At 33.9% G+C, this 24,614-nt stretch overlaps 1 protein-coding gene across 3 annotated transcripts in view; it reads right to left on the reverse strand.

Moving 5' to 3' along the window:
• Positions 1–24,614, reverse strand: part of FSTL5 (follistatin like 5) — a 291,423-nt gene that overhangs the window by 250,013 nt on the left and 16,796 nt on the right. For 2 of the 3 annotated variants that reach the window (XM_074147435.1, XM_074147434.1), the window contains exon 2: positions 18,019–18,049. In XM_074147435.1, the coding sequence (XP_074003536.1) occupies positions 18,019–18,049 (31 nt within the window). Of the gene's footprint in view, positions 1–18,018; positions 18,053–24,614 lie in introns of all 3 variants that reach the window. The other variant, XM_074147433.1, reaches the window with a different exon arrangement.

Consider the following 24,614-nt stretch of genomic DNA (forward strand, 5'->3'; position numbering starts at 1 on the left):
AGAAGTGCCCAGGTCTCCCTCTTAGTGTCTTAAAACTCTTCCCTGGTCACTCTGATGTCCAGCTGCATCTTCTACAGATGCCATCTTGAATGACATAAGGCATGATTAAATCGGCTGGTCAAATTTATGTTTAACAGATAGGTATTCATTTCAAAAGAACACTTTAAAATGCATTGTTTCCATCCATTGCTGGCAGAAGGCAGCAGGATGGGCAGCAAGATGGCAAGATTCTATTGGCCCTTATTTTTCTGCTAACTACAGCCCACCTTTTCTACCTCAACTATCAATGAATATAGAGCTTTTCTATGCAAAGTCACACTATTGGCAAGTGAATTCATAATGTCTTACGATAGTCTGTGTTACTGGTATATGGAAAGCAAGAGCACTTTCAGGAATTGAATCAGTCTGAAAAGAGCTACAAAATTTTAAATGACTGATCTCTACCCAGTATTTTCCAAAGCATAAGGGAGCAATTTTGTAAATGACTTGCTGAGATACTTTAATGGATCTCTGAAAAGGACTTTTTTCTGCGTTATAAAAGCTTTCAGAACAATGTGATCTGATTTAAGTCTCTGCCTGCAGACAAAATCCAGCACACCTGCAGAATCTCACTGAAGTCAACCAGGCTCAATATATGTATCCAAGATTCTGCCAGTACAGAACACCTTTTTACTCTGTAGCCTGCAAAACGTGATTGCACACCAGTTAAAAAAATCTTCACATTCAAATTAGTTTTCATCAAAATTCTGTTGATTAGATAAATTTTAGACCGTTTAAAAATCAGTAATCAATTTTGCACTACTGTTTGCAGATAATGTTTCTCAGTAACCAGTGTGATTCATGAGTTCTTAAAAAAGTGATACACAAACATACCGTGAACTAAAATAGCTTCTCTGTGTTAACATTCTATGAATGAAGCATTTTTTGATATTTTTCTTCAAGTTGTCCTTCCAGTGCCCTAGTTGATATTAAAGAACATCAAATTCTAAGCCTGTTCAATTTAGAATAGCAAAGAATTAATCCTAATAATGAAGTAACTCCATACAGCGTTGTCTTTGAATCATTAGAGGATATGCAGATAGTATCTTGTGAATGCAAACAAGATAATCATACAAGCACAGATACCAAATAGCCCTTTTCCCGAACACTGGTGTGCATGCATATTCAACAAAATGCTAATATTGACTTTTCTGATAGCAACTAGATCAGATTGCTAAAGTGTCTGATGGGACACTGTAATCCCAGTGTGGGAAACAGTACTGACCTTCATGCTCTTTATGGCTAGCATGTAGCTTGCTTGCATTTATGATTCCCCTAACCTCTAAGCATTTGCCACAATTGGAAGAATAAAGTAGACGTGTGGAAAAGGGCAGTCTCAGTCGGTAAAGAGAAGCTTGAAAGAAAGTAAACAGGCTTCATGTCTCATAATATCTCCCTGGAGAGGCAAGGAAAGGAAGAAATGTCATTTGCAATTGACCGCTTATAAAGATAAGTGGGCACATAAAAAGGTTCTTTTTTCTTAATAAGCAAGAAAAGAGGATCATAACAGGTCACACCTGCAGATACAGCAATCAGTATGCCCACCAAGTATGTTAGAATATACAGGCATATGAAAAATGTTAATGTTTTAAACAGCATTGATCCAGACTGACTGTATACAGTCATGCAGATAGTCACCTTTTTTGTGACACGCTTTACCAAAAATGTTCCAACCTCTCCCTGCAAAAAAAAAAAAACCAAACCCCAAACATTATATTTACAAATCTTGCCTAATCCATCACTTCAAATTGAAATGGAAATAAAGAAATGGACAGGAAAAGGCTCAGAATTTCCTGCTATTTTTATTACACTTGCAGTAGATGACATGATACCTTCAAAGGGGTGTTTATGTATTTAAAGCCTATTAAACATTCACAAGAAATGCTTTTTCCTAGGTTCTCATTTCCGTTCTGGGTCGATATTCTCTTTCTGCACATTTTGTACCAACCACAAGCAGAAATAAAGAGATGCTACAAGACAAACTGGAAGTAACCATTTGAGACTTTTTCCAAATAATTTTTTCTTGATCAAAGACTAGCACTTTTTTTTTTTTTTTTTGGTTCATCACAGCAATGCTATCGGCCATTAGAAATTTGAAATTCATCGGATGCAATTTGTGCCAAAAAACATCTTATTGTTCTAGTTCTCACTATTGATTCTGTATACATTTTGGAGGATGCCACATTCTTTTATTTCAATAGTAAGGAGAAAACACAAACAAACATATTTTAAACAACCAACAACCCCAACACTGTTGAAATATCTGAGTGAAGCCTTTGAAAAACAAATAGTTCCATTGCTGTGCCTCTGTCTACTCTAAGTTACTGTATGGGTCCGATGGCAAATCCTTAACTCCATCTTCCATAAGTAATAATGTACTTATTTTACTCGACAATGCAGGCACATCAAGGGAAACTCATTTGCACAAGATATGGAGATGATGAGATGGGGTTTTTTCTCCTTTGTTTAGGTGTATTTATTGATTTAACATTACCTTCATATAAAGGCAAAGCACAGAAGTACCAGAAAGTAAGGGAAACAAATGAACTCCCCTTCCTCTGGAGCAGAAAAACACCTGTACTCAGGGCTTATAATAAAGACGTTACAGAAAAAATAAAAGGCTGATAGAGCTCATCTTTGTGACATGTCGTGACATTGCTTTTACTGTTACATAAGGGCAACTTCCCTCAATAGAATGAAAAGCCACATTTCAACAAGTTTTTCTTTTACGCTGAATTATTTTTAAAAGCAAATATTTAAACTTTTATTGCAGAGATCTGAAATGTGTTCTAATAATACAGCGATTCAACGTGGCAACAGTCACTTTTAAAAATTGCACTTGGTATGGCCAAACATACTAGCTGTTCATTTAAAAACTATTGATATATTTTTCCAACCAGCAATGCGTATAAGCCTGTGGAAACCATTACTGAGTAACTTTGTAAGATTTATCTTTGCATCGTTAATGTTTAGAGTTGTTTCCGTCAAGCTAATCATGTTTTTAAGCAAAGTTAGAAATGCCCAGAGCAAAGAATCAGGAGTTGTAATTCAGGTTGAAAGGGACCTTGTGAGGTCTCCAGTCCGTGCTCCTGCTCAATGCAGGGTCAGGTATGAGGTCAGACCAGGTTGCTCAGGGCTTTACCCAGCCAGGTCCATTTCAAATTTATGAATAGTCTAAATAATGACCAGCCATGTGCAGAAATTATTACTAGCATCTATCCCAATATATAATTTAAAGCAATCTTTACCACATAGACAAATTTCTGCACTGAGCATCATTGTCAATATTCATATTTCTATGGATAAAAAGTTTCATACTTGCTTCAACATCTTTTCTGTCTGCTCTTATATCAATGCAAGGTACAGAAAGTACTTCCACTGACTGCCTTAAGCGTCTAACTTCAGCTTCTAATTTTTATTTTTCTTTTCCTACATTGAAACTAAGTTTTTGAACTGAAGTGGAAAGCAGAAAGTACCTGCACAATGGTAATAATTTCATTACATAAGCACATAAAAGAGTGTAGATCATGTGAAATCCCCTTTGTTTTAGAGGGTTTTTTATCTCCAGATGCAAAGATAACAAATGTTTCAATGATGTACAGAAGAAAAAAAAAAAAAAATTCCGAATTGATCAATTAGTGTCAACAATATGAGAAGAAACTTCTTCACGGTGAGGGTGACAGAGCCCTGGAACAGGCTGCCCAGGGAGGTTGCGGAGTCCCCTTCTTTGGAGATTTCCAAGACCCGCCTGGATGCAGTCCTGAGTAACATGCTCTGACATGCTCTGGGCAATCCTGCTTCGGCAGGGGAGTTGGACTAGATGATCTTTATGGTCCCTTCCAACTCTAAAAATTCAGTGAAATTCAGTGAAACATACGAGTAAATTGTATTTTCCAAGTTATAATAAAGGCAGTTTAAACCTAATCTGCATTTTGACTGAAATATTACGTAGGAGCATGTTGAACCACCCCAGAAAGACTGTTTAAGTAATATAAAAACATTCTTTCTAGATTTTATGATGCTGTGTGACTTCTGATGATATTATTTCATTAATCATACTTGTAACTCTATATACTGCTTTTATTTTGAAATGTCAGGGACAATTATAAAAAAATAGCAAGATTTTTCAATGTTTCTGGGGAAAAAAGGTCAGATTTCTGCTGATTAGACTAGAGTGCAAGCTGCATAAATGATCTTTTGAGCAAAGAAATTATGATACCAGAATATTATTTTATTGGGTTTTTTTCCCCCCGTTTATAGTGCATTTTTAGTGGGCAATTACACTTAAAGCTACAAAATCACAGCTTTTACATTTTATAAGGAAGAATCAATGTGTGCTAATTAGAAACTTGGTGGCACTTATAATACAAATGGGATTTTTGTATGCCTTTCTATTTGCTAAATTTCTTTATTCTTCCTTTCCTCCAGAGAGCCTTCATTTAATCAGCTCTATGCAGGATTTTATAAAGCTAAGAAAAATGCTTGCTTTCATATTCTCAGATTTATTTATTTTTGAACCATAATAAAACTTTTTCTTAAATTTCTATTCAAGCAATGCCATCATTGATTTTTTATGGTGTTTTAAGAGAATAAAAACGTCAAGATTTGACTGATTATTGCTAGTGGGCCAGCATTCACAATTGTATCTGTGTTCTTTGTGCATAATTTAAATAGCGAGTAATTTGAACCTTATTATCAAGAATTTTTGTATTGAGACCCTGCCAGCATAGCGGTCTAAGCCTGTGCTTAGACTAAGTCTAGACAGGAAGCCAAATGCTAGAAAAATGAAAATTTACAGGCAGTGCACCATATGTGCAAATAGATTCTACATGCTACAAAGTCCAGCAAGTATGAAGAGGAGAAAGCATCCTACTATACCACTTTGCTTTTGGATACAAGACACTTGCTTACAGAATGGTATTTAGATGTGTAATCATTTGTGTCAAATCTCTTAGATTATTTAACCAAGGATCACCCAGGACTTTATCAAACATGGATTTACCTTTTAACCAATCTTTGTGCAAGAAAATTCTGATAGATGAATGGACAAAAATCTGTCCTATGTTTCTTTCCCAGGCTGGAAACACTGATAAGCAGATTTTTGACCAATAGCTGTTGCCTAAACAGCCAAATGCCTCCACTTGTAGTTATGCAGGGCCACACAGAATGACAGTTTATTACTGCCATTGCCATGATACCATATGGCTACCTTTTCCCTATCTGAGCAAAACAAAATTTGGCAAACATTATTGTCAACAGTTACAATTTTGTAAGACAAACTTTTTCTGACAATTATCCATCCATCATGTACATCAAAAAACATTTAAGAATCAATAGGAAGTTACTCTATTAGGATTTCAGATAACATCTTAAAGACTACAAAATATTTGAATGAATATTAATTAATAAAATACAATTCTTTCTTGAAGATTCATCGGGCTCTCCAAGGTAATGGAAGCATAGGTCAAATGACAAACATACGCAGGTAAAGACATGATCCAAATTTAGTGTTCACCTGAACTGTTTTCACTCAGACTATCCCATAAAGTCCACTCCTCTTTGGACTCCGAAACTGAAAGCCAAGTGTCCCATGACTGAAAAAAGCTAGAAGTAACTTCAAATACTTGATCTCTAAAAAGCTTTGGAAGTTCATAGGCATATCCTACACTTGGATATTAGAAGGAGGTTGTGTTTTAAAGCCTTACACGTTCTCTCACGAGAACATGGATTACTCTCTGCCATGTCAAATCATCAAAGATATATGAATGGCTGGTATGAAAAGTGGAGACTTAGCTTACACAAAATGCGGCACAGGTGGGAAAGAACACTGGAAAAGAAGGCTTTAGAGAAAATGATCCCAGACACAGCAACACAAATAAAGTTATCTGTACACAGGAAATAGAAGCCAACAAAACAGAGGTTTTATCATATCCCAAATGAAGCATATTACCTCACCCTGTAAACAGATTACCTTAGATTAGTCCTCCAGAAAAGGAAAGCCTTGCTTCAACGTGAAGGAGAGGTTGTGGGTCTTTCTACCATCTCCTTCAAGCAATTTCCGGGTTTTTATTTTTTCACTAATATATCACTTCCCATGAACTCAAATTTTTTTACTGGCAAAGCACTAAATCTCCTCCTTAGTTCCAAAAATTCCTCCTGAAACAGGTTTCATTCTGTTTTTACTTTATCATTTGCACACAATCATACACAGTATTTTTAAATCTGGTGTTATCAAATTAATTCATGTAAAGAGGAATAATCTGCACGTAGAGAAACGTCTTGCTGCATGCAAGGGCAAGTGTCTCTTGTCCAAAATAATGATAATCTTGCTAATATTTCCTCTCAGGAGTTCCATACTCTTTTAAAGCATTTTTACCAAAATGCTTTAAAGTCTTACATTCTGGTAGGCAAAACAAGTTGAGTTCTTGAGTTTTCACTTATAAAACACTGATCACTGCAGAAGCCCTTCTCTGTACCTGTTCAAGATTAAATTCAATTCAATCAGAAACATGACCATTCAGATACAGTATATTAGATGAGGTTTAAGTTGCATCATATATAATACTACTTATTATTTCTCTGTATCTGCTAGGAAAACCTTCCTTGGTATGTTATGAACACATCTGTTTCTTTATGATATGTTGGTTACCCAAGTCATTATACAGTTGATTAAGTTTTGGTTTTTTGTTTTTTGTTTTTTTTTTTTCTCTTTTTCCTACATTGCTTCAAAATGGTAACTTTGATTTTAGAAAAAAGGTTATTCCAGTTCCTTGAAATTTGTACCATCATATTTAATCTCATTTTCAATATAAATCTGAAAAAACATTCAACTCCTTCAGCAATATATGCACATCTATATCTTAGTAACTCCAGTGGCAACTTCTTGCCAAATCAGTAGTTTCCTTTTTCTTCACAGGATGCTGTGATTTTTTTCTTTAAATTCACATAAATTAACAAAAAAAATTTTTTTTCTTTTTTTTTCTTAAAATATCTGATTTATTTTTACATTAAAAAACTTAAAAAAGCTATTTTCAAAAATGCCCAGAATTTTTATTATTAGGAAGAAAGGGTAGAGTTGTATTCATTTACTAAAGATGTATGCAACTGCATGATCAAAGTGTTGTATCTTTTTGTACTAATCACTTGAATAGCTGCAATGTAAACATAGTTTTTAATTTGAGTTTAGAGAATTAATTCTTAAGCTATGAACTATCTATCCACTGTGTTAAATGAATTAAAATCTTTAATTTAAATAGTTAAATTAGTTGTAGTTCTAATCTGTGGAGTATCTATCATTAGCCAACATCTATATGGTCCAAAAACTACACCTTCCAAAAACAGATCAAAAAAATACAGAAGATAAATTTTTCCTCATTTAAAGCCCAGTAGTGTCCCTTTGGGATGAAATTATTTTGTGAAGCAGCTCTGCATAAATAGAGATCAGTTCCAGTGTAAATTTTCTGGGAAAAAGAATTGCTCTTTAGCTGGCAACAAACTGAAAGTTCGTTTTCCAAAAAATTTAACACACATGAGCTCTTTTAAGTACTAAATGGGGAATACACCTGTAATATTGTTATGTTCAATTGTGTAACACCTATATGATTCTGCTTATTCATATATCAGGGTACTAGATTATTAGTATGATATTACATAGACAGACAGATATATCTGTACTAGATAATAACATTCTTCCTAAAGAACACTATGGTCTTCACAGTCATAACAATTATAAGGAATATTTTTTCATATTTGTCACATCAACAAAATAGCAGGAAACTTTTGCTGTTCATCTGGGAAAAAAACAAACAAAACACTATTTCTTTTAGTGAGATTCTTTAAAATGCTTCTGAATCAAGAAAAAAAGGATAGTTTAAGTCATGTTGGAATAGATAGGGACAGGTCTATTTTTAATATTTGATGTAGTTTAGTATACAGCTGGTTTATCTAAGGAATAAACTTTTCAGGTATTTGGGAAGCTATTTAAAATTTAAGGATTAAAACCTGAAAGGAATTTATAAGAGAAACCTACTTTTTATATTCGTAAATTGAAAAGCAGAAAGACATTTGATCGACAGCAACCTCTGGTTTGGATCTCTTCAGAAAAGGGTCTAATAATTACCCACACTTAAACTGCTAGTTAAAATGGATGCATTCATTCCTTGCAAAGTCTCCTTAGAAACACCAGACTTTTAAGCATAATCAAAACAGACAGCTGGGTCCACCCTTTATGATAATGTGCCATGCAGCTTTATTAATCTGACCTTTGGAAACAAATGAGAAATTTAATACTGCCCCACCATAATCGTTAGTGGCAGGCATTTTAGCAGTCTTTAATTTGCACGTCACTTCAATATCTGCTTCCAGTTATGATGTAAACGTTAACAGGATCTGACACTGTTAATCGTGTTCTAGTGTCTGAAGCAGTGGCAAAAGAGGGTGCTTGGAGTAAACTAGAACATGACCTTAATGGATAATGAAATGCAACAACCCTTGCTATGCAAGGAGTAAGGCAAAAAATGAATACTGTAATTGTTTCAACTGCCATCTGAGTGATATACGGTGCTGCAATAACTGGGAGTGAGGGTGGGAGTGGAAATCATGTTCACCAGACTCATTTTTCAAGGTTATGTAAGTTCTGATTGTCCTTTAAATTGCTTGCAAGAGATATCTGATGTGAGAAAATATGTTTCCAACAATCAATAGCATTCTAAATAATTCACAATGAATGCAAAAAATAATTCTCTTTTAGATGGCATAAGTAAGGAAATTTCTCCCGTGTAATACAAATATGTCTTTTTTTTTTCCTGTGTGTTCTTAAAAGGAATGTTTTACAGCCTATAAACAGCACAGAAAACCTATCTGCTAGATATGACCATAGCTATTAGATTTAATGTTATAAACGCACAATAAAAACCATGGTACCTGAATTAAAAAGACACCTATTTACGTACTTATTTTAAAACAATGATGAAAAATAGAATTTATTTCTGAAATACCAGTACCTGTGATCTGTTGCTTCTCAATGTTATGTACTCATCCTGGACTTCGCTTCTTCTTTCAAGACAACCACTCCTTTCCTTTAAATACTCCTTTATAAACAGTTTAATTGAACTATTGTCTATATTGTTTTTTAAGTCCGTATCTAGAGGAGCATGCTAGTAGAGCTGGTAAAGATCCCTGCAGATTTTTAGAAAAATTAGTCTATATATCTTTTCCAGTAATATAATGTCACAGCCTCCTTTCCGTTCAGTAACAAGGTACCGCAGCAGACTATTTTAGATAAGCTTATATTGAGACAATACTGAGATCTTCTGATAAAGCAAGGGTTATGCCATAGAAGAATAAAAACAAATAATGAAAGTTCACAGAATCTTAGAATAGCTTGTGTTGGAAGGGACTTTTAAAGGTCATCTAATCCAAGTCCCCTGCAATCAGCAGGGATGTCTTCAATTATATCAGCCCTGTCCAGCCTGACCTTGAGTGTTTCCAGGGATGGGGCATCCACCACCTCTCTGGGCAACCTTTCCAGTGTTTCACCACCCTCATTGTAAAAAACTTCTTCCTTATATCTAGTCTAAATCTACCCCATTTTAGTTTAAAACCATGACCCCTTGTCCTATTGCAACAGGCCCTGTTAAAGAGTTTGTCCCCATCTTTCTTATAAGACCCCTTTAAATACTGAAAGGCCACAATGAGGTCTCCCTGGAGCCTTCTCTTCTCCAGGCTGAACAGCCCCAAGTCTCTCAGCCTGTCCTCACAGGAGAGGTGCTCCAGCTCTTTGATCGTTTTTGTGGGCCTCCTCTGGACCCTCTCCAACAGGTCCATGTCTTTCTTGTAAAGTTGCTTCCCGCAAAATTCTACATTGATTCTTTAGCTATTACATGATGTACTTATTCCAAATAAAATATAAGTTTATAGAGTATTAACATTAAATTATAATACAGCATTATATAATTATAATTGTTTCTAACATACACTATTCTTTTTTAAAATCTATTCTAAAAGGAAAACTTCATGGTGTTAAGATATGAAAACTCTCTTGCTTCAACAGTCCGCAACATAAAAAACAAGTTAGTCTTTCTATTATCCTGATTTAACTATTTTTAATCACAACAATTGCCTTCTACGTCACAAGTACTGTAAAATCACCTGCCCTCACTAGCTATTATACACCAAACTTAAATAAAATAACTATGGTACAGATAGAAATCATATTTTGCTCCCCATTACAAGAATAGTAAGGGTCTGCAAAGGAGCAGGGTATGCAGAAGAGGTGCGTAACATTTTAAACTATGTACCTAAATGCACCAAAGCCATGAGAGCTCTGAGCTTCACAGGGAATGTGATTGTACATTCACATTGCATTTACATTTCACATTTTACATTCTTAGATTTCTATTGCTAGCGTAATCAAATGAATATTCACTACATGTGAGAAACATGACACACACAGCCTACAGAGACTGCACTAATGTTTATATTACGTATATTAATGGATCCAAGTATACTTTCTCATTGCATTGCATTCTGTCTCTGAATTTAGTGCAAGTCTTCAGTGCTCAATAGCTAATTCAAATCACTTCATAAAGCCATTGTGGTTTGTATACCTCTTTTAAGAAGAAACAAAGAAGCAAACCAAAGCTAATATTATTGAAAATACACATATTTCAGAATATTTCTTCTTTAAAATGAAATCCAGTGTTGTTTTAAGCACAGAGGAGAAACTTAATATATGAAATGACACAGCTTTTAGCATGACTTTTTAACTTCTAAAACTCTATATTATTAATAATAAAAGAATAGACTAACTTAAAGAAAGTCATGTTCATTAACTCTTCTCAGCCTACACCAGAAACAGTACAAGAAACTCTCCAAAACATTTTCAATCGAGTCTTCAAGTTAAACCGCAGCTACACGGAAGCTTTCAAACAAAATTTACATGAAAAAAATAAAAAATCCAGAGTGCTAGTCAAACTGTACTCCTATTCAAAATCATTTGTGGGTCACATATCATTAAAATTCAGACTACTAATAAATTTAAATAAGCACAATTTCTACATTCATACTTTGAGTCACTTCTTTAAAGCTAGTAGAGTCTTAACAGCAATGAATATGTATTCCAGTAAGTATTCAAGACTCCCTTCCCCTGCCAGTGTTGAATCTCTTCTTTGCTGTATCTGTTCAAATGAAATGTTTGTGCACTACAGAGAGAAACTTCTTGAATACCGCTGAACACATTCTCTTTAGTCAAGTTCAAACTGCCTACTTTGAAATAGATGTAACAATTTAACAGAATGTAACCTAAATTTTAGAAGGACACGGAGGAATTTTAGAAAAAACTAGATAGGGATACCAATCTCTTGTGTTAGCTCTACAATGCTACTACATACAGAAGTAACCATTCTCTCTCGTTAGTATAGATATATCATTTTGCGGAAGAAGAGTTCTTGCATGGAATTTTTACAGAAGCCATTTTTTCCCCTCCAAGTTTCTGAATGGCGCGAATATTACATATGAGAAGAACAATGAAGTCAGATGTCCCTTTCCCTGCCATAAAGAAAACCAAAAGAAAGAAATTCTTTGTGTGTATAATTCCTAAAGCTGCTAACAAATCAGATACATCTCACATGAATTTCATTCTATTATGAATGCAATAAAACACAGTTGGAGAACATTTTTGTCTTCACTTCTCCATCACCATTAAGAATATAACACATACGTATATGATAATATATATGTAATATATATCAGTTGGTATCTCTGTAGTGGCCCTCAAGATATGTGTGACCCCCTCACATAGCTCTAAATTAGTGGCAGGAATAATGTGCATTTAAGAAAAATTACAGACATATCCTGTTATTTGAATTCTTTTTCTGAGCCTACAGGGACAGCCGTGAATTTTTGTGTAATTTACGAAAACTTTTTAGACTCATTCTGGCTCTTTTGTTTTCTAGTTATTATCTTTTTAGTATACATACCTGTCACAGCAAAAGTGGACTTAGGAACTTTGGAGGCAACCAACATAAAGTTAGAAATAACTCCTATGCTGAAATATGGACATCATTTGTAATATAACACTCAAGAAATTCTACATGACGCTGTTCATCCCCTGACACCACCATGCTAAAACTGCAGACGGTTTTTCTCTGGTATGGAATGTATATCTGTATGCTAAAATATGGTAATTGCTGCAATTCTGTTATATTTGAACTGTGCTGTACCCACTTGTTATTACTTGAGTACTTTTACTTATTTCTTGGCTAACATAAAGAACATTTACCTCAAGACAACAACTGGTGAGCCAAACATATTCTTGCAGTTTACTCTGTTTATGGCATTACATTTGTAGCAGGTCTGACTAGATTACTGTAAAAATACTGTGCTGTGTTGACAGACACATCTCAAAACTGGAGTTCAGATTTGTCAATTAATGCTTTGTTTAAAATAAGTAAGAAAGCCTTTTCACAAAGCTATATAGTACAGCACAGACCCTGCTCTTAATGTATACTTTCAAAGTCTAGGTACTTGCACTGTTATCAAATATATTACCTAGAACTGGTATCTCAGCCTCTGACCCACAGACTTTATTTTCTCACAATGAGCTTTGAGACTGTTCAAAAATAAGATTGTAAGATTAACTGTTATATTAAAATTATTTTCACAGATAAAGATTTTTGTTTCTTTTCAATGCATTTCATAATCTGTGAACTGATTCAGAACCTAGAAAAAAAATGGTATTTTTACAAATGTTAATCATGCCAAAGCCATTCCAAGACAATAATAAATAAATAAAACCCCACAACATTCAGTTAATAACAGTGTCTGTGAGTCTCTTATAAGAGCATGGAAATGAAAAGAAATGGAAACGGGTGGAAGACAGGACTGCGGTTTTTATGGCCATTCTTAAATGACAGAAGAGATTAGAGTTTCAGTTGACTAGGCTTTGCAGGAGAATGGAAGAGGGTACCATTCTGTGATTCTGTGATAGTATTTGGCACAAAATTCAAACAATCCTCATGCTATCTCTTAAAAGTTTATTCACTCAGGTAAGTTGGATCACAATGGCAAAGAAAAAAAACTTAAGAGCAAATAACACTGTAGGTCAGATTATTTAGCAGCCGCACTCCAATGGAAACAACACTCTCAGACAAACATTTACTAACCTGCCTGCTGTTAAATATATCCTCTGAAATACTACATTTTTTTCTGATGTGTACTGCTCTACCAGAGAAGGATTACTATAGTGTAACAAATTAAAACATCATTCAATTCAGTCCAGGAGGACTGCAGTTCAGATTCTGACCATACTCCCATAATACAAGTCTGTTGAAATACAAATTTAGAATAATTTGATTGACCAGGCATAATGAGTCACTGGATACATTACAGAAAGTAACTGATATAACACAACATAAGAAAATGATGCCTTGTATTCTGCATCAGAACATACATGGCTTAGCTCATTATCAAAAATAATAGCAGCCAGCCATATTGTAGGACAGGCATAACAGTTTGCTCACCCAATAGCGTTTTAGAGTATCTTAAGATAAATTGTGACTTTTAAAAGTTATTGCTTTAGTTAAGGCCTTACTGGTTTTGTCCCTTAAGTTGTTTCAATTTTGAACAACCTTAAGCTTTTCTCACTCCTCCTTGTCTTACACTTATCATTGTACAGAAAAAGACTCCAACACCAATCTGGAATCCCAGACAATACCACAACTGTTGTGCAGGTATGTGAACTTTTTAAGGAGTGAAAACCAAGTAAGATATGCAAGTGATGCCCATATGGTAATCCTCTTTGCTAAAGATCATAAATGGAACAGATGTTTGTTAACGGTATCAGAAGAGTCTGGCAATATGTTCACAATAATACAGAACTACATTTTTGAAACTGATCTGTGAGTCAACAATGATTTGACATTCAGATTATTAAGTTAAGCATAAAATGAGAAGGGTTGAATACAACTGGAAATTCCGGTTGTAATTAAAATACTGTCAGTCAATATTCTCCTGTTTAGTTTTGGGTGTTAATGATGTTCAAAGTTTAGATCAATAGCAGCTAGCAAATGCTATGAAAATTGTATGTTTTCCAAATCTTAGCTGGAGCAATTTTTGTATCCTTCAGTGACTGTTATTTAAGTTGCTAAAACAAATAGCCAAAGTTACACAAGTTGTGTACAGTATCATCTCATTGTTCAATATCAGCAAAACAATCACCTTACTCTCAGCCTAGATTCAAAACTGGTTTTTAGCTTTCTATTGATTTTCTCTGGTTTTGCTGCTGTTGTTTTTTAGAAATATATATTATATGCTTCTTTTCTACATTGAAATTAATCTTTCATTCTTAAAAACAGAGAATAATTGTACCATAATTCAAAACATCTATGACTGAGTTCAGGAACTGATCATCTGAAATGTTACCAGTTAACTGAAATATTTTGTGGCTCCTTATTTCCAGTGTGCCCAGGCTTTTTCTGAGAAAAGAAACTTAGATGACTTTGAAGTTTGGCAAAGAGTTGACATGTGTCACTAGTCAATCTTCTGGTTCTTCAGAAATAAAAGTTTTCCAGAATAAAGTTGTCAGAAACAATTTCCACTTTAAAGTTTATAATGCTTTATTAAAAGCACCTGAAAGTCTCCAAAGTTAAGCACAAACGGAGAAGAAAATTCTGCACATTGCTTAAATACAACACAATTTCTGATATTGGCAAACGTATTTCCAATTCATTGCAAAAGTATCTATTTTATCATCCACTATAGGTTTGGAATGAAATGTTCATTTGTCTGAAGGAGTTAACACTGGGAAAGAGCAGTAAGGAAGGTCAAATTGTGACTCCAAACCATCAAGGAAAATTTAGCAAGGTTTTAGTTGATGATTGTTTGCCTTGTTATTTCTTTCATATTAAAGACACATTACGAAACTAATATAATTTTTATTTTGCACTAGTGATAATCATTTTCATGCACAAAAAATTCCCAGAAGTATAAGGAAGTTTGCCAGCATACACTAAAATTTAAAATGTTAACATATTATTTTACATAAAAAGTGTTGCTTTTTTCTCAAACAGTGTACACACAGATCTGTTATCCATTAAATGAAACAAGAAAAAGAATATCACAGATCAGAGAGAAACGGGATTAGTGTCAGAACAGGGCATGTTTGAGTATTAGCTTCTATTTTGGTGTGATTGACTTAGCTGCTGACAGCAGAAGTAACAGATGGGAAGGACAAGTGGGTCAGGAAAATGTCAGGAGGAAAACCAAACACTACAAAACAATAGCAACATCACTACTAAAGTATTAATAGGAACCAGATTTATTTTATAGAAAAAAAATGAAGTAAAATGAAAAATTCTTAGGCATTTATAACATAATAAAAGATACAGAATGGTGCTTGTAACTAACGTCTTAAACCTGCGGAAGTAAAAAATTCTGCTGCAATATCTTTCTATTACAAAAATACAATCTTAAAGAAATTCTTGGTAAGAATTAGATACCGAAATGCTCATATCAGTGGAAGTTACAAGGCACACCAGAGACTCCAGAGTTTCATTCGGTAGGGAAGATTAACATGAGCTGTAGTTGTCCTCTGAATTTGGAGGACAACATTGGTTCTGATAGTTTCACAGCAATTAAGGAACCACAGAAAATGTTTTTTGTCCTTTTACTGCATACAGTAGCTGTCATATATGGAAAGTGTAAGGAATATTGTTAGAACCCTGTCCTGAGAACAATTTACCCATCTCAAAAGAACACGTGCAGACCACAATACGTTCAGATAATCCATTAGTTGCTCGCTGACAATGCAGGAATGTTTATGCCAAAACATTAATTTAGCCTTGTTTCATCCAAACCAACCAGTATTTTAAGCAGAAACACTTTTAATATCTTATATATCTCTTATAAGTTACAAGTGAAATAAAAATATCCTTCTGAAACTTTGCAATGACATGGAAAAAGAACACATTAAAACAAATAAGAAATTTAAAGAATATGAAAAGAGAAGGCCAAAAAAAACCTCCCAACCACAAAACAACCCCCCAAAAAAGCATTAAGCAATTTAGCATACCTCTGTGTATGTGTGTGTGTATATATATATATATATATATATATATATATATATATATATATATATTCCAAAGCCTACTCTGTGCATGAGTAGTCTTTCAGACCACTGAAATCCTCCAAGTTGAATTGTCAGTTTAGGCAGAGACAAGCACAGCATGCAGGAAGTTTAGTAGATTAAAAATTTCCTCAAGAGATGTTACAGATATAATCACAACAAATTTTGTGCAGCTGAGCATCAATTACACTGCCTGTTTGGAGATAATGGATATCTCCCTTCAAGTAGGGTTTAATGCTTTTCTTTGGCTGTGGTTGTGGGCAATATTTTATAAGCCTTGGAAAATTGTTTCTGTGGTTGATTAACTAAACTAACAGCTAATGAATATGATGGGCACTCCCAACTAGCTCATTATTTTGTTCCTAACTTTTACTTGTTCCTCACATATATACCATAATGACCACACGCATGGCAACAGGATGGGGTGAGGGGTGGGAGGAGGAGTGTCAAACAGCGAAATATAACTGAAATAAATTATAAAAATTCACAAGAATAGCCAACTTATGGATCTGTCTTTGTAGATAGGGGCTCAAAGTTTGTAATTTCTCTAAAATTAAGTATTCATAAATATCTTATTTACATAACCTAACCTGAGCTATCATAGTCTTTTATATAATTGTATTAAGTCATAATACAGGAAAGGATTTGAACAATACATCATGCATACACTCACTACATCTAGAGATGATTCAACTTTATATTGTACTACCTCAGAAAAGAAAATTATAAATCACAAACTGGTGAAACTGAAGGGGTTTTATTTTGGTTTATTTTACCATGCAAACTCTTCAAATGAAAGACCATAGGTCTTTCAGATGATGTAAATCATCATATCATCATGATGTAACTGTCCCGACACAACTCCAAACAACCATCAGATTTATTTTGTCTTTAGATGCCCGTGTATAGCCTTAGTGGAAGGGAAAGCAGGAAATTGAGATTAATGAGTACTATGATACATAAATAACTGAATTAAGAACAGATAACTCAGGTGATGTGATTAAGCATTGCTTCCTAAGGCACTAAAGATAGATATAGGTTAGTTTGTCACTTAATTCCCTCCTCTCTTTGTAACCTTTAACTGTTTTTGTTTCTTCTTTTAGTTTCCCTTTGTTTTCCTTTTTTACAGTACATCATAGCCTACCTCTATAAGCAACTAAAATATCAAGAGAACAATCTTTGCCTCTATTGGCAATTTTGCCTTTCATTGCTTGCTTAGCAAATTTTTAACCAAGAGATCTGGGTTTTCTGTCTCTTATCAGACTTTATATTAGAAAGAAGCACGAAATCCACAATTCACATTTCTGAAGTCTTTTAATTTTCTTGATAAAAGGCTGTTTATTTAACCTGGATATTCTATTTCATGTAGTGCCTAGCCACTGGCACAGAGTAAGGTGCAGTGAAAGTATAAAAAAATTGTACGCAAAAAACCACAGATGACAATAGTTTTGCAAGGCAGCCTACTAAGGACATGATTAATTTGTGCATAAATTGGAATCACATTCAATTATAGATTTACTGAATAGAAAGGGAGAAGCTAAAGTGACGGTACTGATGTTTCATTGAAGTATAACAAGCATCCACAGCTGAGGACACAAACTTAGTGAGAAGTTCTGCAGCCCAGCCCATCCGGAGTACAACAGTCAGCCTTGTTCACCTCAAGCATAGTTCCAAAAAATTGTAGCTTATGCATTTACTTTCTACATTTCATCCTCCTTTCCCTGATATATTTTTTGTCATTTTGAATACTAAAGCACTCAGCAAACAATTTGTCTGGATAATTTTTTACCAACAATGGATGTTAGATTTGTGATAATTACAAGAATCTCCACATTTTGAAAATAATTAGCACTTACCTTTATTTCTTGAGCTTTCTTGATTCTTTTCCTGCTGCAATGAAAAGAGAAAAATATATTATTTATGGAATTAATTACCACAAAAATCATAGACATACAGATCCAAAAGAGACAGTCTAGTTCATCCTCCTTCCTGCACTAGTGTAAAATCAGCTATGCTTTCCCTGCCACAGAAAGATTCCAATATATCCTGTTTTTAAACTAGTATTTTTCACAATGAAAGTGATTAAGTGCTGCAACACATTGTCCAAAGAGTCCATGCAGCCTCTGTCAGATGCTCATAATTCAACTGAACAAGACCCTGTAGAACCTGATGTAACTAGGTAGCTGTAGAGGCCACTGCCAACCTAAATTATTGCATGATATGGAGAGGGTGTTCCAGAACCTTGTAAGACCCAAAGGAGTGCTTAAGTGTCCTCAGTTTCATCCTGAACGAAACTTCAGTGCTTAACTGTCCTCAGATTCATCCTGAAGGAAACTTTGCCAAAATCTCAACTACAAATAATCTATTTTTCCTTATTTTTCCCAACTTCCTTGCATCACAGTGAACATAGAAAATGTTTTGTCTTTAAAGGAAAACAAAGTTATCTTCTCTTGCTTCTCTATTTTTAATTTTTTTTTAATATGTGTTGCCTAAAGTAATCCAATATTCCAATTCAGAACTGTTTAGAACTAAGGATTTTTTAAAATACATCAGCTCTATAACCACATCAGCAATACATAACATACACTGACATTTTTCAAAATAACATTTCCCTTCCAAAAAACCAGTATGACACAGCTGATTCACAGTCAACAAGTTTTTCACTATGATTCCCTTGGCTGTTCACTCTAACCCACCAATCTTCTCCTATAGCGCTGTTACCTAGTTATTCCTCATTTTGGTTTTCTTTTTTTAAATACCACTGTACTATTTTTCTGTAAAAATGTGTTTAAAAATAACATAAAAACATGTTAGAAGATAACAGGAAAAGATTCCTTCTACTGAGGCAACACCACGCAAAAATGTAGGTAAAATTCCATGTTTAGAAAACAATCAGCTGATAAAGCTTCTGAATCTCTTTTTTGAACAAGTAGAGCAAGTCATACCCACACCTACATCCAGAAGACTAAACCTGAGCAAGCTGTTGATGGAGTAAGAGATTTTATATTTCTTGTTATGCAAAAATACCTATCTTTTACATCTTGAAGACTAAATTTGTGTTTCTATTATTTCTTTAAAAGTCTGCATTTGAGACAGTGGTCATTTAAGTCCTTTAGTTATTATTTCTAATGATGAGGAACAGGAAAGGAGGGCAGAGAGCAGGAGAGAGTTAGCTTAGGGGTACCTTGCAACCCAAACCATTCTATGATTCTATGATTGACCAGTACCACATCATCTGCACACAGTATGAAACAACTCATAGGCAATTCAAAACCTCACAGTGGCAGATATTTCTTTCATATTCCAGTTAAAACAGTAACTGTTGTATAACCCTTATACATATTAAGATAGTATTAATTCCCAATACTATTACCAAGAACTGAAACTATGTCAACCAGTGGGTATATGTGAACATATTGCATATATGAAATGGGTTACAGTTAGCTTAAAGAGATATTTGACAGTTTATGAAGTAATAGGCAAATGCTTGTGAGGCTGATGATTAGGAATCCACCAAATGTAAGTAAGTGGCAGAGAAAAAGGAGAATAGGCACAGTAAAAGTGCCTGTAACAAGCACAACAATACTTGAGACCTTTGGATAAGACACAATGCCTTTGGACGGCAGACAACGCCATTACAAGCTGAATATAAGGTGGCCAAACAGCGCAACCCGACACAGTGCTAACTACAGGACAGAAGCAGGGCTCGAAAACCATAGGCAGAATGGCCAGGCTAAAACTCTGAATCAATTAATTAGTTCCCAAGTATTACATTTAATAGAGGGCAAGTTAACTGGTCGTTACCAGGAATTGGGACAACTTTCACATCTATCTGGAGGATGCTGTTGTATCTTAAAAGTACAAGCACAACCCCTTAGGTTGACCCACTTATTTCTAGTTCAGGTCAGAGTACTGGGCTTATCTATGTTTAATTCTAGCTCTGCTTTCTTCCCCTGCAAATTTCTGAATCCCTTCCATAAGAGTCTAAGAAAATACTTTTTTCATTAGCCATATACTATGCTATCAGGGTGTGAGTCTCAAATTTCATAAATATTTATAGAACAAAGTTGTTAATCAGAAATTGTGAAAATGGTACTTTAATCATGTTAAATGTGTTGACTTATCACCATCAACTAACAAAGTAGCACCGCATCAAAAATTGCTTATGAAAAAAACATTTGTTTTGGAGTAATCAAGTCAAAAGTTTTAAATGGCTGAAATTGATCATTTTACTGTTTTGAACTAAACATTAAGTCAAAGTAATATTTCGTTGAAAACATGCAACCATTTCCAGCCTCAAGCTTCCTATAAATATAGTCTAATAATTGTTCAGAAAACTTTTTACCTTTTGTAATCTTACTTGCAAAACCATTCTTCTATAACAGCTTCTGAATATTGAAGTCTAAGTGCTGCTGGTGTTATTTCTTGTTTTATTTGAGCAAGTACTTATTAAGCCATATTTTCTAGTTATATTACTTGTTTCACGAGCTAAAATACTGAATGAAAATCAATTTGAAAACTAATGGTATATTTACATAGTAACTTATTAAGCAGTGTATTTCTTAAATGCTCTACTTTATATATCTAAAACATTATGACAATGTCTTACTAAAGAGCGAGATTCCCCTGCTTAATATTAGTAGTAAAAACTCATTCATAAAAAAGAAACCAGTAAAATACACACTGAAATTAAAAATAATTTTTTTAAAAAAAGCAGCAAGTTCATTTACCAAAGGGCTAACCAAATACTCTGAAACTACAACTAAAGTTGACAGCTCTTCTGTTTATTCATTTTGATTTCACCATCTGACACACATCCTTTTGTTTGCTTGGCAAACATTGAAGTATTATTTTCCACTCAAGCAATAACTGCTGCCATAGCATGTTCTCCTAAGTGAAGTTTTAGGTTTATTTTATTTTCTGACTGACAAGTTATTTCTTCAGAAATGCTGAAGTCCATGTAACACGAAAGTTTGAAAGTATATAACTCAGGTTTTCCTTAGTAGCACACTTGTACATAACTGCATATATTCACTAAACACCAGATCACCTACATGAGAATAAACACAATAAACAATTCTCTGCATAACCTGATATTCACTGTTAAGTATGTACTTAGCTAGTTGTCTTCAATGACGTGTGAAAAACCTATGAGAATTTACTCAAGGCACTAATGTGACCCCAAAGTTTCAAACTTTGATTTTACACAATAGTTGCTCAAAGGGATGCTCTTTGTTTTGTGTAATGCAATTCTTGAAATATTTACTGCTTTATAAGTTTATGCCAGTAAACATGGCATTTGGGAATAAGCTAAATGCAAAACACTTGCAAATTTCTTTTTCTATAAAAGGATTTTTAAATTTGAATAAAAAGAAGAAATCATATAACTTTTTTTTTTTGCTTTTGTTGTTGCAATTTATAAGAGGTATTTTTAACATTCTATAACCTATTGATAATAAAAAGTCTACCAATTACACTTCAGTACTAACCGCAATGTTTTGTTCTATCTATATGCACCAAAGGTTTGTTATTATGGTGCTTGTATCAGGTTCATGTAGTCTTCAGTATGTCCAGATTGTACATATAAATCTTTGGGAAGAGGTTAATGTCTACACCAATATATATGTCTTTTAATAGTATACCTTTTTATAGCATTTTTCTCAGTTACCATGCAAATAATTTCAGAATAAGACCTATTACATATCTTTGAGTAATACAGAAGAATATCACCTCTAACTAATTCTGTTCACTCACACAGCTTTTTAAACTCTACTGATGAGAAGAATAAAGCTATAATCAACAAAACAAAAGTATTTAAAAATTCACAGGGACATAGAAATGTTTAGCTACCATTAACTTAAACAAAAAGATCATCTAATCTACAAAAAACTAAAACATATTCTTGCAACTTTTCACGTTTTGTAAAATAACATGGGTAGTGACGCAATATTTGTGTTGTTGCCTCCTGCAACCTGATCTTACAAATCTAAGTCAATGACTTTCTTCTTCTTGTTTCAAAATAAAGGAGTGTGTCAAAACTGTACCTATCTGGAAAGCACGTTTTCAAGTGTCTCCATTACTATATTAAAAATACTGGTCATATATATATAAAAAAAAAAAAAAAGAAAGAAAGAAAGAAAACAAAAGAAAGAAAAATACCTTCTATTGACAATAAAATATGGTGTACGGAGATTGTAAAGCATTTTCACATGTGGTTAACGTTTCCTAAATGCAGTGAATGTTATTTCCTGAAGTACAGGATATGATATGACAGGCTGAATTTACAAGTAACTCTAAAGCTCTGATTTTCATGCTGTACTAAAACAAAGCAATAGTCTTAGTATTGCTTAACTCCTTTGACATTTCTTCTTAAACTACAGTCAACATTTGGCTTAGATCAAGTCTAGTACTTTCTTCTAGTCTTCACAAAAGAGAATTTGTTTTTATTTTCATTTTGTATCTCTTTAGAGGTCAAAGTGAAACTTTAACAGGCTGGTTAACTCAGCAGAATCTTATTCATGATAAGCATTCTGTGCTTATTAAAAAAAAAAAAAGGGGGTTTAGAGCCAAGACATAGCCAAGTAATACCAGCATTCAGATACTGCAATTTATACACTCCATGAACACTGCTTAGTCCCACAAAGCTCAGTAGACTTTCTTCCCTTCCTTTAGTTTGTAATTAGAAGAATGGAATTTTTTTCCAACAAACCTGCAAAGCCTATAATGTCTGCTGCTTACACTACAATAAGTAGATTCTGAAGACTTAATCCAAGCATTGATTATTAGATCAGAGTAGCCTCGCAGGAAAGCAATCTTAAAAATCAAATCTTGGTATCAAAGGAGAAGAGAAACACTTAAAAGGATGAGAAGGACTTTCTAGGGAGAACAGAATGCAACAAGTTCAGCACAGCTAGGAGAAGAAAGAAAATGACTCAGATAAATTTTAAAATTAAAAGTAAATTGGATTTTTTTAAAACGGAATGTGTTAAGATTTCAGTGACTTCAAAAAAATTTCAAGGAAGAAGGCATTAGCTTCAAAATATCTTTTCTTTAATATCTTTAGTTTTTTTAATTTCAGCTAAAGATTTGTGAGCAGCTTGTCATGGCTTAATTTCCTCAAAAGACTCGAATTTTAATTTTAAGCTGCCATTCATCTGCTAAGAAAAAACTCTGCTAGCAGATCATAGACCAGCCTCAGTGTGATATGCCTTGGGACAGCATGATGCTTGGTAGTAGCAAAGTGCATCCAGATAGAAAGAGAAGTCTGTAAACCTCAAGTTATTTCAAGATTAACCAGTGATTAGACTGGGTGTAGCATCTCTGAACTGTGAAATTAACCTTCTGCCCAGGGAAAGCTTGCTTTAATATTAGCTTTTCAACGGAAAACACAGGGTTAAAAAATATAGAAAAATTTAAACTGAAGGTACATTAAAAACAGATTTTTTTCCTTATTATTAAAAGATGAAGTATGTGAAATAATTTATGTAGAAAACCACTGAGAAGCAATGACTTACATTACTGAGTAAATGCTATAAGCACCTATAACTTAGGAAAATTAAGTTCAGATGCTCAGAGATATAGGAACTGCTCATCCTGATGGTAAGCAAACAAATAGACAAACCTTGAAGAGTCTTGGAACGTGAGAGAAGTAAACAAACAATTGTCCATCATGACAGACATTTCCACTTGCATTTGTGCAGCATGCTAGGGTTTTGATGCTAGTTAGCCAGAAAATAAAAAAATTCTATCCATATGCTATTAGAAAGCATGTAAATGTGCAAACATCACTGTATAAAGTAAAACATATCAGTTCCGTATAAACACTGTGGCGTGGAGGAGTTAATAGACCTGCTTTTACATACATTTCTGCTATTTTTCTCATGTATTGCATTATAACATATAAATAAAGTATTTTCACCTCAGTTGTTCTCAACTGAATAAATTATATATATTTACTGTCTAAATAACACTGAAATAATTACACAAACCACAATGTTATATTGCTATCTGTTGCTACGAGTCATCTGTAAGCAGAATAAATCATCTTGCATCCCAGGATCTTTTATCTGCCTCAATATAGCAAAATAGTTTTGAATTTAACAGTCTCCAAACAAATTAATCAGACAAGTTGCATGGCTTTGCATGGTTTTGTGCTGCATTGTATTGTATCAGCCTGATGATATGTACTGATGCAGAACATATTAGAACTGTAAAGAAACCTTTCTTGTGCAGACTGAATTCAGTCCATTGGAATTACAGTCAATGTAAACTTTTCAAAGCACAGTGGATAAAAGTGGAGAAAATGTCAAATTTTCTGCTGTGTTTTTGAACTAAAGATGATCATGGATGGCTGACCACACAAATTGCTATTCTGGCAAATCATAAACTATTTGCAATATAGGGGTAAAGAAACGGATTTAAATATACACAGAAATGCTTTTGCAAGGTATAA

The sequence above is a fragment of the Numenius arquata genome, chromosome 5, assembly GCF_964106895.1.
Source record: "Numenius arquata chromosome 5, bNumArq3.hap1.1, whole genome shotgun sequence".
Taxonomy (NCBI): domain Eukaryota; kingdom Metazoa; phylum Chordata; class Aves; order Charadriiformes; family Scolopacidae; genus Numenius; species Numenius arquata.